Source organism: Rhipicephalus microplus, chromosome 3 (assembly GCF_043290135.1).
Source record: "Rhipicephalus microplus isolate Deutch F79 chromosome 3, USDA_Rmic, whole genome shotgun sequence".
Classification (NCBI taxonomy): Eukaryota; Metazoa; Arthropoda; class Arachnida; order Ixodida; family Ixodidae; genus Rhipicephalus; species Rhipicephalus microplus.
This window is the reverse complement of record NC_134702.1, coordinates 250,445,091-250,457,315: the sequence shown is the minus strand read 5'-3', so window position 1 is coordinate 250,457,315 and position 12,225 is coordinate 250,445,091. Positions and strand designations below refer to the sequence as shown.

General features: G+C 42.2%; 1 protein-coding gene across 1 annotated transcript in view; it reads right to left on the bottom strand.

Moving 5' to 3' along the window:
* Nucleotides 1–10,009: 10,009 nt before the first annotated feature.
* The window catches only part of LOC119160292 (uncharacterized), a 61,784-nt gene continuing 59,568 nt past the window's right edge, over nt 10,010–12,225 (bottom strand). Inside the window, exons 3-4 of the mRNA XM_075890891.1 lie at nt 11,905–11,986; nt 10,010–10,347 (exon numbers count right to left, since the gene is read on the bottom strand). Of these exons, the coding sequence (XP_075747006.1) occupies nt 10,040–10,347; nt 11,905–11,986 (390 nt within the window). The 3' untranslated portion in view covers nt 10,010–10,039. The remainder of the gene's footprint in view (nt 10,348–11,904; nt 11,987–12,225) is intronic.

The following is a 12,225-nucleotide window of genomic DNA, read 5'->3' as shown; positions in this document are numbered from 1 at the left end:
GAATGATAATGTCAAAATTCCACCCTTATAAATAAGTTCGAGCCCCACTATGCTGCGTATATTTGAATATGAATTGCCTGTTTCAAATGCTGTGAGTGAGAAATTTTGCCCTTGGGACGCTGAGAGTAGTAAAAAGCAGCTAACAGCCCGTCCGTAGAGCGGATACTTTGCATGCAGTATTTCCGTTCAAACAGCGCAATACCTGCTGTCTCTGCGTAGTACCTGTTTCCATGAATGTGAGTAGGAAATAAACTTAAGAATTTTGAACCTGACTGCGCAAAAGGTCATGACTAGTTAACAATTGGAAGAAATGTACAACGGATTTAGCGTCAGTGTGCATAATTCACACAATATTCTATTTTACTGTTTCGGCTTCCGTGATCACTTGTTTCATTACTGTGTATGATTGTAATAATTTAGCAATCCGTGATCTTTTGTTTCATTACAGTCTATGATTATGATAATTTAGCAATTTTTCGTTTGTATACATCTGCCTCTCCAAGCTGCCCGAAACATACAACCGTTTCTGTCACCTTTGCGAGAAGGGCCAAGGACAAAACATCTGAAGAACTCGCCTCAGACGTATTCAGAAGGAAAAATTGCGCAGCATGAACATTCTTACGGTGCTAATAAGCACGCACTATCTGGGCGCAGATGATTTAAGCCACAAAACTTTGCTGTGGAAGGTTGTTAATTGTCAGAATGCCTTTGAAAGCAATGGCGAAAGCCTCATTCAGTGTGGGAAAGGTATAGACGGTCACAGCAGCGCTTAGATAAGCTGACAGTGTGAAAGAAACTGACGGTAAGTGTAGCTTTTGTATCGATAATCAAGAAAATACAACTAGCGCTCTTTGCCTTGGCACAGGGTAACAAAAAAGAAGAGAGAGAGAGAGAGATGTGCGAAGCAAAAATAGGTGAGGCCTCTAGGGTAATGGTCAACAAAAAGCATATGCAATGAGCATAAACATGCAGTGATAAGCACAATAAACACTACGTAACCGTGCAAAAAACAAAACAAAACTTGCAGGGTTTAATATGCATTCACCCAAGGTGACGTGAAAGCGACAGCCGTCTGTTTCTTCTTGTTCAGTCTATTTATTGGTCCTCCCCCCCCCCCCCTGCGAATGTTTTCTGCACCTAAAGTGCCTTGGCACTGATTTATGACTGGAGTCATTACAAACTTTCAACACCTCGCCTGGTTCTGCTCGGCCTCCGTGATTGGTGGGTTGATCACGCGATAACAAAGCAGTGCAAAACGACGATGTCGTCTCGTAACGTGATCATGGGACCGTCATGAAGGCCTTACACATTCTGGTGATCCCTGATGTCAAAATGACATCGTGTGGTGACGCCGTCAAGCGATGATTTTTGCGTCACTCCTGTGGACGCCGATGCCATGGGACGCCGAAGCCACCAACGGTCAGTTTTTGTTTTTAGGCGAAAACCTTAGATGCCTCGTCAAGCGTGAAACTCGACCGTTTGCTTCCCGCGTCGGCGACGTCAAGTGATCGAAAAAAAAACATCACGTGATGACAACATATATGATGTCAGACATCGCCAAAACTTGTGACGTCATGAGAAAATCACGTGACTTCACGCGATGTCGTCATCGAATGACACCCGAGCTTGGTGCAATATGGTTTGATCATGGAGGCAATGCAAAATCAGCTTTGCAGTGCCTCCGATTTTGGAGGCAGTGCAAACTTCATTAGGTACAACAAGTTTTCAAAGGGTGGTGTGAGTGGTAGCGGGCTGGGGCGTCGGTCAGGGGGTGCAAAAGGGGCACTGGCCCCCTTCAAGCCAATGTTACTACAAGTAACGTTGCTTCAAGCCACACCGGCACCTGCCCACGCCCAAGCTACATGAGTGCTCTCCCCCAGCCATGATGTAAGACGGGTTTGTACTCACAAAAAAAAAAAATTCCGCCATATCCACGAAGTGAATGATGATGAGTGGGCGAAGCTCCGGAGGTAAACCTGGTAAACCATGAATCCTCTGTGCATTTTGCCCACTCGATCTTATTACATCGCTCCCCCTAGCGTACGTCGCCGCACTAAATCGAACGATTGCCTTCAACCAATGACACGCGCCATATGTGACATCATTCCTATTTTATAAGATCTCGCGTCTTTCATCAACTACAAGTACCGCTTTCTAGTTTATAACATCTTGCATCTTTTCATCATCAGCTACAAGTACCACCATCTAGTAAACACTACAAGAACTAAACGAGAGGTGGCTACATACAGGAGACGGTACCGCCATCTAGTGAACACTGCAAGAACTAAACTAGAGGTGGCTACATACAGGAGACGGTACCGCCATCTAGTGAACACTGCAAGAACTAAACTAGAGGTGGCTACATACAGGCTACAGGGGACGCACAGCCCACGCCCTAAGGAGCTTCGCACCTAAAATCCTGCTCACAGTCATTGACTGGCGGGGTAGGATCAGTACATCAACTGAGAAGAAAAAGATGGCTTTCGCCAATGAATCGATTGTCTTTTTGGATGGATAAGGGATCCTGTGAGTTTTTGACGAGGTATCTAAGCCTCTCACCTTAAAAAATTCGCGTAGGTAATTACAGGTAAAGCAGCAAGTGTAAAACCCCAGCCCCGTAATTACAGCTAGTGAGGACAGAGTTAACAAAGATCCAACTTAGCTGCAGGGTAGCTGCAGCACCACAAACATCGAAGCCATGAAGTAGCACCAAGCAATGAACGATTATTATACTTGTTGAGGTCTAACGTCTCAAAACCACAATGCGATTATGAGAGACGCTGTATCGAAGGGCTCAAGACATTAATGCACACGGGCCTAAAGCATTTTCACCGCCATCGAAAATGCGGCCGCCGTGGCCAGGATTCAACCCCGCGACCAGCGGGCTAGCAGCCGAGTGCCTTAGTAGACCACCGTGGCGAGTAAGCAATGCATGAAACACCCAGTGACTTTTTCGTAATTTCACATCCCAGAACCGGGCGCATGTGTCCGCCGCTTTCCTTGTTCTGCATGTTTAGTGATGATTACGGTTAATTGCGACAAACAACACAGTCTAGTATGCGTGAATGAAAATCAGAGATAGCAGAAGAAGCATTTCTTCACAATAGAAGTTCTTTACACCAGCCAAAACCACTCACGGCGTGCGATGAAAGCAGGTGAAAGTGGAAAAGCGTCGTCTGCTCTGACCGCCTGCGCTCTGGCCTCCCATAATTCCCCAGCGCCGACCCACTAGGGGAAGGCGCCAACCAGAATCAATGAAGTGAAAGACCACAATTCAACAGCACACGATAGCCATTTAGCGAATGAAAAATTTGACAATATATAAACTTTACAACGTTAGTAGCTGATGGAAGGTTCATTAGTTGTACTAAGAAGGAACCACAATCTAAATTTACATGTCATCTGCGATGGGTGCGTAATGAAAGTGCTTATTGTCATGTATCTGCAATGTTATAGTGCTACTGCTGCATGCGTTACCTTTAGGAAACATGTGTACAGTAAAGGATCGTTTTGTTTGTTAAACACAGTATTATTGAGATCTAACACATTGTATGAGTATCGCAGTATAGATGCAGAAAGACAAGTGTGCCTGTATAGATGCACTCATTCGTACGTTTCACCATCAGCAAGCAATAGCAGGCTTTATTTATAGCAGTCCACAACATTACTCGCACTCACAACTACATTTTGTGAACACATACAGCTAAGAGAATTGCGTCAGAGTTTTGCTCTTACAGTGGTGCGTAGTGAGCTAAAAGCTTCAAGGTTTCCTGCCTTATGTTGCTCTACCTCAACTCGTGGCAGCTGCAGGAACATCGACAGCCCCACTTACGCTCCGTTTAAAACCGAGTGCTGCGCAGTCGCCGCTCAATGGGCATGGAAGCATCATAACGATGGGAGGCTCACCTACGCTCTTGTTCATTCTGCAGGTTAGTTACCAGTCCCAACTACCTCGCCATTGTTTTAAATCGGATGATCCGTTTCTAGTCGTGCTTCCATGCCCTGAAACCTTGTTTGAACCTTTTTGCTCGCTGCTACTGCTTTTGTGTGGGGATGTTGAGTGCAACCCGGGTCCTAATTAATCATCGGCTGCTCTTGCGGAAGTTCTTAAAACTGTCAAAGATTTAAATGAGCGATCAGTCAGAATGAAAACAGTACAAAAATCAGTTGCTGAAACAGTATGTGAGCTAAAAGGCCAGCAGAAAAACACTCTTCAAGCCATATCTGATATAAAGGCACGGTTAGAGGCTGTTGAAGGCCAGACTTCACTACTTCAGCAATGTAGGGCCAATTTCAGTGAGCTACATGATAAATTTATTTGACTTGAGTCGGAAGCCTGCGCGTTGCGCCATCGGCTAGACGACGCAGAGGACCGTTCTCGACGAGATAATTTAGTTTTTTATGGCATAACAGATGTTGGAAACGAGGCGTATACTGAATTTGAAGCTAAAGTTTCGAGCGTCATTAATGATAAACTGAACCTGAGCCTTAACAGCGATAGCATTATACGCGCTCACAGGCTCGGTCGGTTTATGAAAATTAAAACACGGCCGATCATTATCAAATTTGCGGCATACAAGCAAAAAGAAACTGTTCTTGCTAAGTGTTCTTTGCTTAAAACTAGTGGCTTTGCTCTCAGGGAGGATTTCTGCCCCGCCACGCGCGAAATTCAAAAAAAATTTATGAGAGTATGCCAAAAGCCTGCATAAGCCATATAAACTTGGGTACAAAAAACTACATGTTGGCGGTAAATCCTTTGGCTACAATGACATAGATGACACCATTGTTGAGATCGGTATCTCGAAAGTTGCATCGAATTCGCATGGTACATCCTCTCGAGCACTACGCTCTGGCCGCCTTCTTCAGCATAAAGATCGCTAGGGGCACGGGAGGGGAAACGGTGCTACCCGCTCAAGATTAGAATTTTCAATTTTATATACTAACATTCGTAGTATCTACCGCAAAAAGGATGAGTTATGTACAGTAATTAACGATATAAAAGCCGATCTCATCGCACTGACTGAAACATGGCTCAGCAGCAAGATATCTAACACTGAATTGTTTCATTGGGAAAAAAGGTATGTAGTCTACCGCAGTGACCGCTCTGACAGGGTGGCGGGTGGAGTTTTGCTGGCCATGGACGAGCGTTTTGATTGCTACTGCATAACAATTATTTCGAACATTGAATCTGTGTGGTGCTGCTTGAATGTAAATTCCAAGAAAGTTATTGTTGGGGTCTGCTATCGCTCCCCATCAAGCGATGCGTCATTTTGTGATAGCTTGCACGACTGCCTAAATCAAGTCACGGTTCGTCATTCCAATGCACAACTCATACTAATGGGGGACTTCAACTACCCGAATATTGATTGGTTGCACGCATGCACACTTACCAACCCACCGACAACTGAGGCCAACAGTTTATCACCACCTGCATGGATTTTGGTTTCACACAAATGGTCACCTTACCCACACGTGTCACTCTAACTTCTTCCCTTATAGACCTAGTACTAACGTCATCAGAGACTGTCACGTCACCCGTATTGCACATGCCTGGCCTGAGCGACCATAATATTTTGCATTTCACATTCGATTTGTCGCATGCACCACCAGTAAAACAGTCCAAGAACATCAGAGACTACAACAAGGGTAACTATCTAGCCATTAATAATGAACTGTGCTCCTTTTTACACATTTTCTTACCAGGTTATCTTGGGCGCTCAGTAGAAACCAATTGTTGTTTGTTCCGTAATAAAGTGTCTGAACTAATTCATCTCCATATCCCTCTTCGCTGGGTGTACTCCAATAACCAAGCTCCATGGTATAACAGATACTTAAACCGGCTTTCTAACAAGAAAAAAAAAGACTTTTTAGAATCGCTAAGTATTCACTTAAACCGGACAACTGGACAAAGTACAAGACAGCCTCTTCAGCATATTCGCGAGCGGTAAAGAATACTAAACCCTCGTTCGTCAATGTAACCCTGCCGAATATCCTGAAGACTAACCCTAAACGTTTTAGGATTTTAATGAAACCACTTAGCACCAGTAAAGTATCATTAGTTAAACCCACCGGCGATCCTGTCCCCGACCATCTTTGTTCTACTGTGCTAAATGATACATTCATTAAGTCGTTTTCTTCATCTGATTATACCCAACATCCTGAGCTTCAGTCGTACAATCATTTTGCGCTGGATCCCATCACGTTTGACTCGCATGGCATCGTCACGATTATCGACAACCTGAAACGAACGTCTTCTCACGGTATTGATGAAATTAATAGTAAATTTTTAAAGAATACCAAAAAGTACAGTTCCATCATCCTTAAATGCATATTTTCACAATTGTATCATGATAGTGTACTACCTGAAGACTGGAGAACTGCTGCGATCATTCCAGTACATAAAGGCGGTGATAAACATAGTCCATCTAACTATCGTCCTATATCTCTCACATGTGTACCATGCAAAATAATAGAACATATAATATTTTCTCATCTTCTTAATTTTCTAGAGTATAATAGCTTCTTCTCTTTAACTCAGCATGGCTTTCGAAAGATTTTTTCTTGTGATACTCAACTAATTTCTTTTACTAATGATATGCATTTATCTTTGGACTTTGCTTCTTTAACTGACTGTATATTTCTTGACTTTGCTAAAGCGTTTGATAAAGTTAACCATTCCCTGCTCTTATATAAACTAAGTGTTCTAAAAATTGACCCTGCAGTTTTTAACTGGATTCGTGCATTCCTTTCCTCTCGTGTTCTTGTTGATTCTGGGTTCTGGGAACCGGTTGATTCTGGGGTTCCTCAAGGATCAGTACTTGGCACCCTGCTATTCCTAATCTATATAAATAACTTACCTTCCACTATTACTTCCAAAATTTGTTTGTTCGCTGACGACTGTGTGATTTACCGTAAAATATCTAATGACTATGATATTCATTCTCTGCAGGCTGATCTTAATAACATACTTAATTGGTGTCATATTTGGAAAATGGAACTAAACATTAAAAAATGCAAGTCTATGAGGATTTCTCGGTCGAGTACAACTTGTCCAACTTACTTTCTTCACAGTCACCCCCTTGAAAATGTAACATCTTACCGGTACCTCGGCGTCCACACAACTAACACTTTGTCCTGGAAATTACATACAGAACATATAGCGTCCAAAGCTAATAAAACACTGGGTTACCTTCGTAGAAACTTCTTTCTTGCTCCATCGTCACCAAAGTTATTACTATATACCACATACGTCCGCCCTCAAATGGAATACGCTTCACCTGTTTGGGACTCCGGTCAGGTAACACTATCACACATGTTGGAATCTGTTCAAAATCGTGCAGCTCGTTTCATTTTGGCTAACTACCATCGTTCAGCTAGTGTCACTCAAATGAAGGCATCTCTGAACCTCATCCCACTAGTTACCCGCCGAAAGCGCACTCGCAATTGCCTGTTTCATAAAATGTTCTATCATAATCCGAAACTCCGTTCCCGTTTAATCCAAGCTGCTCCCTTCATTTCTCTTCGCCGTAATCACCAACAAAAAGTCACAGTCCCCCATTGCAACACAGTAACATATGCCCAATCATATCTGCCAATAACTTGTAATGAATGGAATTCCCTGCCTGCATCAATAACAAGCATCAATGAACCCATTCAATTTAAGAATGTCCTTAAAACAATGATTACCTAATTACCTGCTGTATGTTTGTTGAACAGTTTATTTGCATTGCTTTGTGCCTTCACCATGTAATACATGATCTGATTTGTGGGGTTTAACGTCCCAAAACCACCATATGATTATGAGAGACGCCGTAGTGGAGGGCTCCGGAAATTTTGACCACCTGGGGTTCTTTAACGTGCACCCAAATCTGAGCACACGGGACCATGTAATACAAATAAAATTAGTGGTATCATTTGCTTTATTATAATGTGAGTTAGGAGTAATAATCTTTGTACCCCAATTAGTGACAGCATTTTTATGCCATTTGCTTTGTATTCCTTGTTTTCTTCATTGTTGTGCATGCCCTTCCCATCTGAAATGTACTGTGTACCCTGAGGGTAAAATAAATAAATAAATAAATAAATAAATAAATAAATAAATAAATAAATAAATAAATAAATAAATAAATAAATAAATAAATATAAGGTTACAGGAACGATTGATTGATTGATTGACCCATTATCCTGGCTCAACATACCATTAAGGAGCGGCCATGAAATGAGCGGTGCCTGGCTATATAAAAGATTTTGTTCATAATTTCGAAATGATAAGTAAAATATAGTTTTGAAAGATTAGATCATTTCAAAATAAAAAAAAAAACCTAATGTTTTAATGAAATACGTTTGCTATCGACAGCCTTTCAGTTAAATTTATTTCAATATATAAAAAGAGGATAATCAATTTTTTGAAAATTATTTTTGTATTCGATGAACTTAGCATTCCATTCGCCTCGTCTGTAGTAGGGATTCACATACCGCCTCGCAAACGCTCCTGTGGCTAAAACGCAGCAGGGTAGCCCCAAAGGAAAGTTTAAAGAAAAGAAGCGTAAGTATAATGGCTGATTTTCATTCTTAGGATTGTGTTAATAATATGCAACAAGTAACGAGGGCAAAATAAGGACATATAATTTGATGCACTTGAAGTGTAAATGTGAAGAAATAAAAGCGGACGAAAAGATAACTTAACACCAGCAGGGTCCTAACTTGTAACCTTCAAATAATGTGTCCAATGTTCTACCAATGAGCAATGGTAGTGTTCAGCCCTTCGTCTACTTTTTATGGTATATATGTGTACTGAAACTTCGGAGCATCAGTCAGTGCCACCAGTATCCATCGTGGCGAGTATATGTAACACTCGTGTTTTACCTGTTGACGTCACGTAGCACGTGATCTTATTACAAGCTGGCAGCTGACCATTAAGCCAGTTGCTAGTACTTTTTGCCCACTTTTCTTTGAAAACATTTGCATTACAAGTACATCTAAGAATATATCCTATACTTTCTGGGCACATTTATCTTCTAGTTGAAACTAACTAGATGTTTGACATGAAAGATATAAAAACTTTGTCACATGAATTTTTTGCATTTCTTACTGAAGTCGGGTGCCACTGGATATGCTGGCCATGTACTGCATTTATACCCACAGAGAACTAAGATAAATCCAGAGTGACGGGAGAATATTGTACGTTACGCTCTGTCTTGTGGTACTTTCGTTAACTACTTCTTTTGTCTCTATTTCAGAGTTCCGGGTACGAATGTACTGAAGACAAGGAGCACCCTGGACCTACTTCTGTCGAAGCAAGTACTGTCGCCTGAGCAGCTGAACATGGATTGTGCAATCAGCTCTGCATAGGCGTGATTTTTAATGTGCAAGTGTTTGAATGGTAACACTAAGTTAATCGAACGCGAATTAGGTTACCTTCATATACTTTGTGATTTTGTAACCCAAACGTTTATACGCAGTTAAAGTGGACTGTAAATAAGACTTGGGCCTATTAGCGGTCATGCATTTTAGCATTGTCTTAAAAGCAAGTACGTTCTACAAATAGCCCAATCGCATGGCAGTGGAAAATGGCTTTATGTGTACCTATTCGCAGTAAACATCGCAAGGAGTTGAGTATTCGCAGCGAAATGAATATATTGTTGAATTACCGACACGTGAAATTATGAGATTGTCAGCCGCATGTGTAAAATTTATCGGTTTAATGTAGTTCTAGCTTGTTTTTTTCTTTGATCATTGAATGCACTTTTTTAATGTTTATCCGTAGCAAAGATTTTCTTTTTATTCAAGCTCATGTTTTTTGAACACGCAGTTTCGCTTCTTTATCTCTGCAACCTCAGATGTACGCCATATGGGCAAGTAATGATATGAAATGAGCTTTGGTAACCGATACGATACGGCTCTAAGTGTCACAGACGAAATAGTACGAAATACCCAGACAGGAAGCGTGGCTGTTTTTTTGCTTTGAATAGACGTGACTTGGCGCTTCCAGTAAAGGACAAGGCAAATATTGAATGCCCATGGGCGTTGTGTGATTTCTTCATAATTTCATGATGCCTTTCGGTTTGAAATCACTAGGTGGCAAGGGTCGAGGTCTCATCCTCAGCACTTCGTTTATGTTTTGGGTGTTGCTCGCAGAGCCTTCGGACTGGTCGTCTAGCTCATTGTTGCCAAGTGACTTGGCTTTCTTTGTTCTCTCGTTGCTTGAACCCCGCTGTGGCATTTTGGAGGCGTCACCGTCAGTTGAGTACACTTCACGCAATGTGGAACTGAGGTCGTCCTCGGTAGTGTCTTCTAATGCACTGTCTCCTGTTGCGTCTTCCACTTCGTCAGCCAGATCGTCCAGTCCTGCATATCCCGCAAATGCTTTTGTACTTAATGTCTATGGTTTGGGCTGTTGGTACATAAAGAAAGACAAAAAAAAAAGAAAGTGAAAGAATAAAGCTATCTCCTGTTCCCTTCCTTTTCATGTCTATTGTTTGGTGTTTTGTCCCACCAGACACTTTTGTACTTGTTCGAACGACGCACAAAACGATTCATACAAAATTTTCGTTGAAAATGAAGTGACTAAGGCAGTTACCAACAGCGCCTTCAGTCGATCATTTTTCATTCAATAAATCCACCATTGGAAGGTCACTTTCACGAAGAGAAAAGTGCATATACAACTATGCTTTGGCACGATATACTAAAGAGGAGTACAGCTCAGCTAGGAAATAAGAAATGAAAATGACTATGTATATGCATATTCAGTTATAAAGTTGCTCTTGTATTTCGTACGTACTTATTGTCTCCTAATTTGTAGTTTGCTATTCATATGTACAGATTAAGGTATTTCAAGCAAGAGAATGAAAATTAATGTAACGATTTATCCTAACAAACACACATATCTGTATGTCCTGAATTGACACAAAAATGGCTTGCACAGTAGGCTCGTATTACGTGCACTTTTCATATAAAGGGATCACGTTCCTTGACTTCTGCAAGCATTGTGGGGTGGTATTTGCATAAGAAGAGAAGAATGTTGGCTATATTAGGCGTATCTGACACTTTCTTTAGTGGCAAAATGTCAAACGTATCTCGTTGGTTTTGTAATGTTCATCGGTTAAATGTCATTCACATCTACCAGTCAGTGGCGGTTTCGAAGGCTTCGAGCTAATGTCTTGTGCAAAATGTCATCAGGGTTTAATTTTTCCCAGGGCTATAAAATAAATAACTAAGCCGCAGGAACAGGCAGGAATAGCGAACGAATGAATCCGCGTCGTCGTCTTACCTGACTGCGAGCCGTAAAGCTCTTGGTCCAATTGCTCCGAATGCAACGCCTGTCATATTTGAATACGCATGTTTAACGTGCCATCGGCTTGTCTGTTTCGTCTATCAGCGCTGCGCAGATAAGGCCGCAGGCTGTGATACCCAGGAGTGCCGACATTACGTAGAGGCACACAAGCTGCATGTCACTGCAGTCGACGTGCCTGGTAAGCCTACGATATCCATACTAGCGTGGAGTTTAAACAGTATGCCGTCCACCTGGCAAGGCTTAGTTGTAAGCCAAAGGGGCTACGTGCGAATATGCTTGCTGAGAGCATCGCTTAAAATTGATGCTCACTATGTGGGAAATCTGTCAAACCTCTAAACGGGTCTACACCTTACGGGTTTCGCATTTTTGAAATATTTGCTTACATTGTTCTAAATTAGAATTAGAACACACAGCAGAGGTGTTGTGACGTCTCTACTTTTTGAGTCGCATAACTTCCGGTCCAGCAAATAACTTGTATTTAAATGTATGCACATGCGTCTCCTCACTGTACTGTTTATTGCGTGACGCTGCACTGCATGTTGCTGATCATGCTTGCCCACTGCACATACCTAGTTTTATGGCGTTGTTGCTGACGTTTGCCGTACACTCACCCACTCGGCTAGCTGCTGACTTGGCGCTGTCCTTTTTTGGCGTATTCACATCGTTGACTGGTTTTCTGTCATAGCCAGCCCTCTGGACAAAAGAACAGGTTTACGCTAGCTAACTGTTCATTATTAGGGAGTTTTAGAATACCGTTTGCAAGCACTGCGGGCGTTGCGGGCGTAGCGGGCGCCATATGTGTTTTAGAATAGCGTTCGCCCTGCTGCGATCCGCAACGCACGATTGCAGCGACACTATAGCCTCGAAACCAGCGCTTGCGGGCCACATGTGGGCCGCCATCACCACACACAATTTCGGATTTTGCGCGTGTG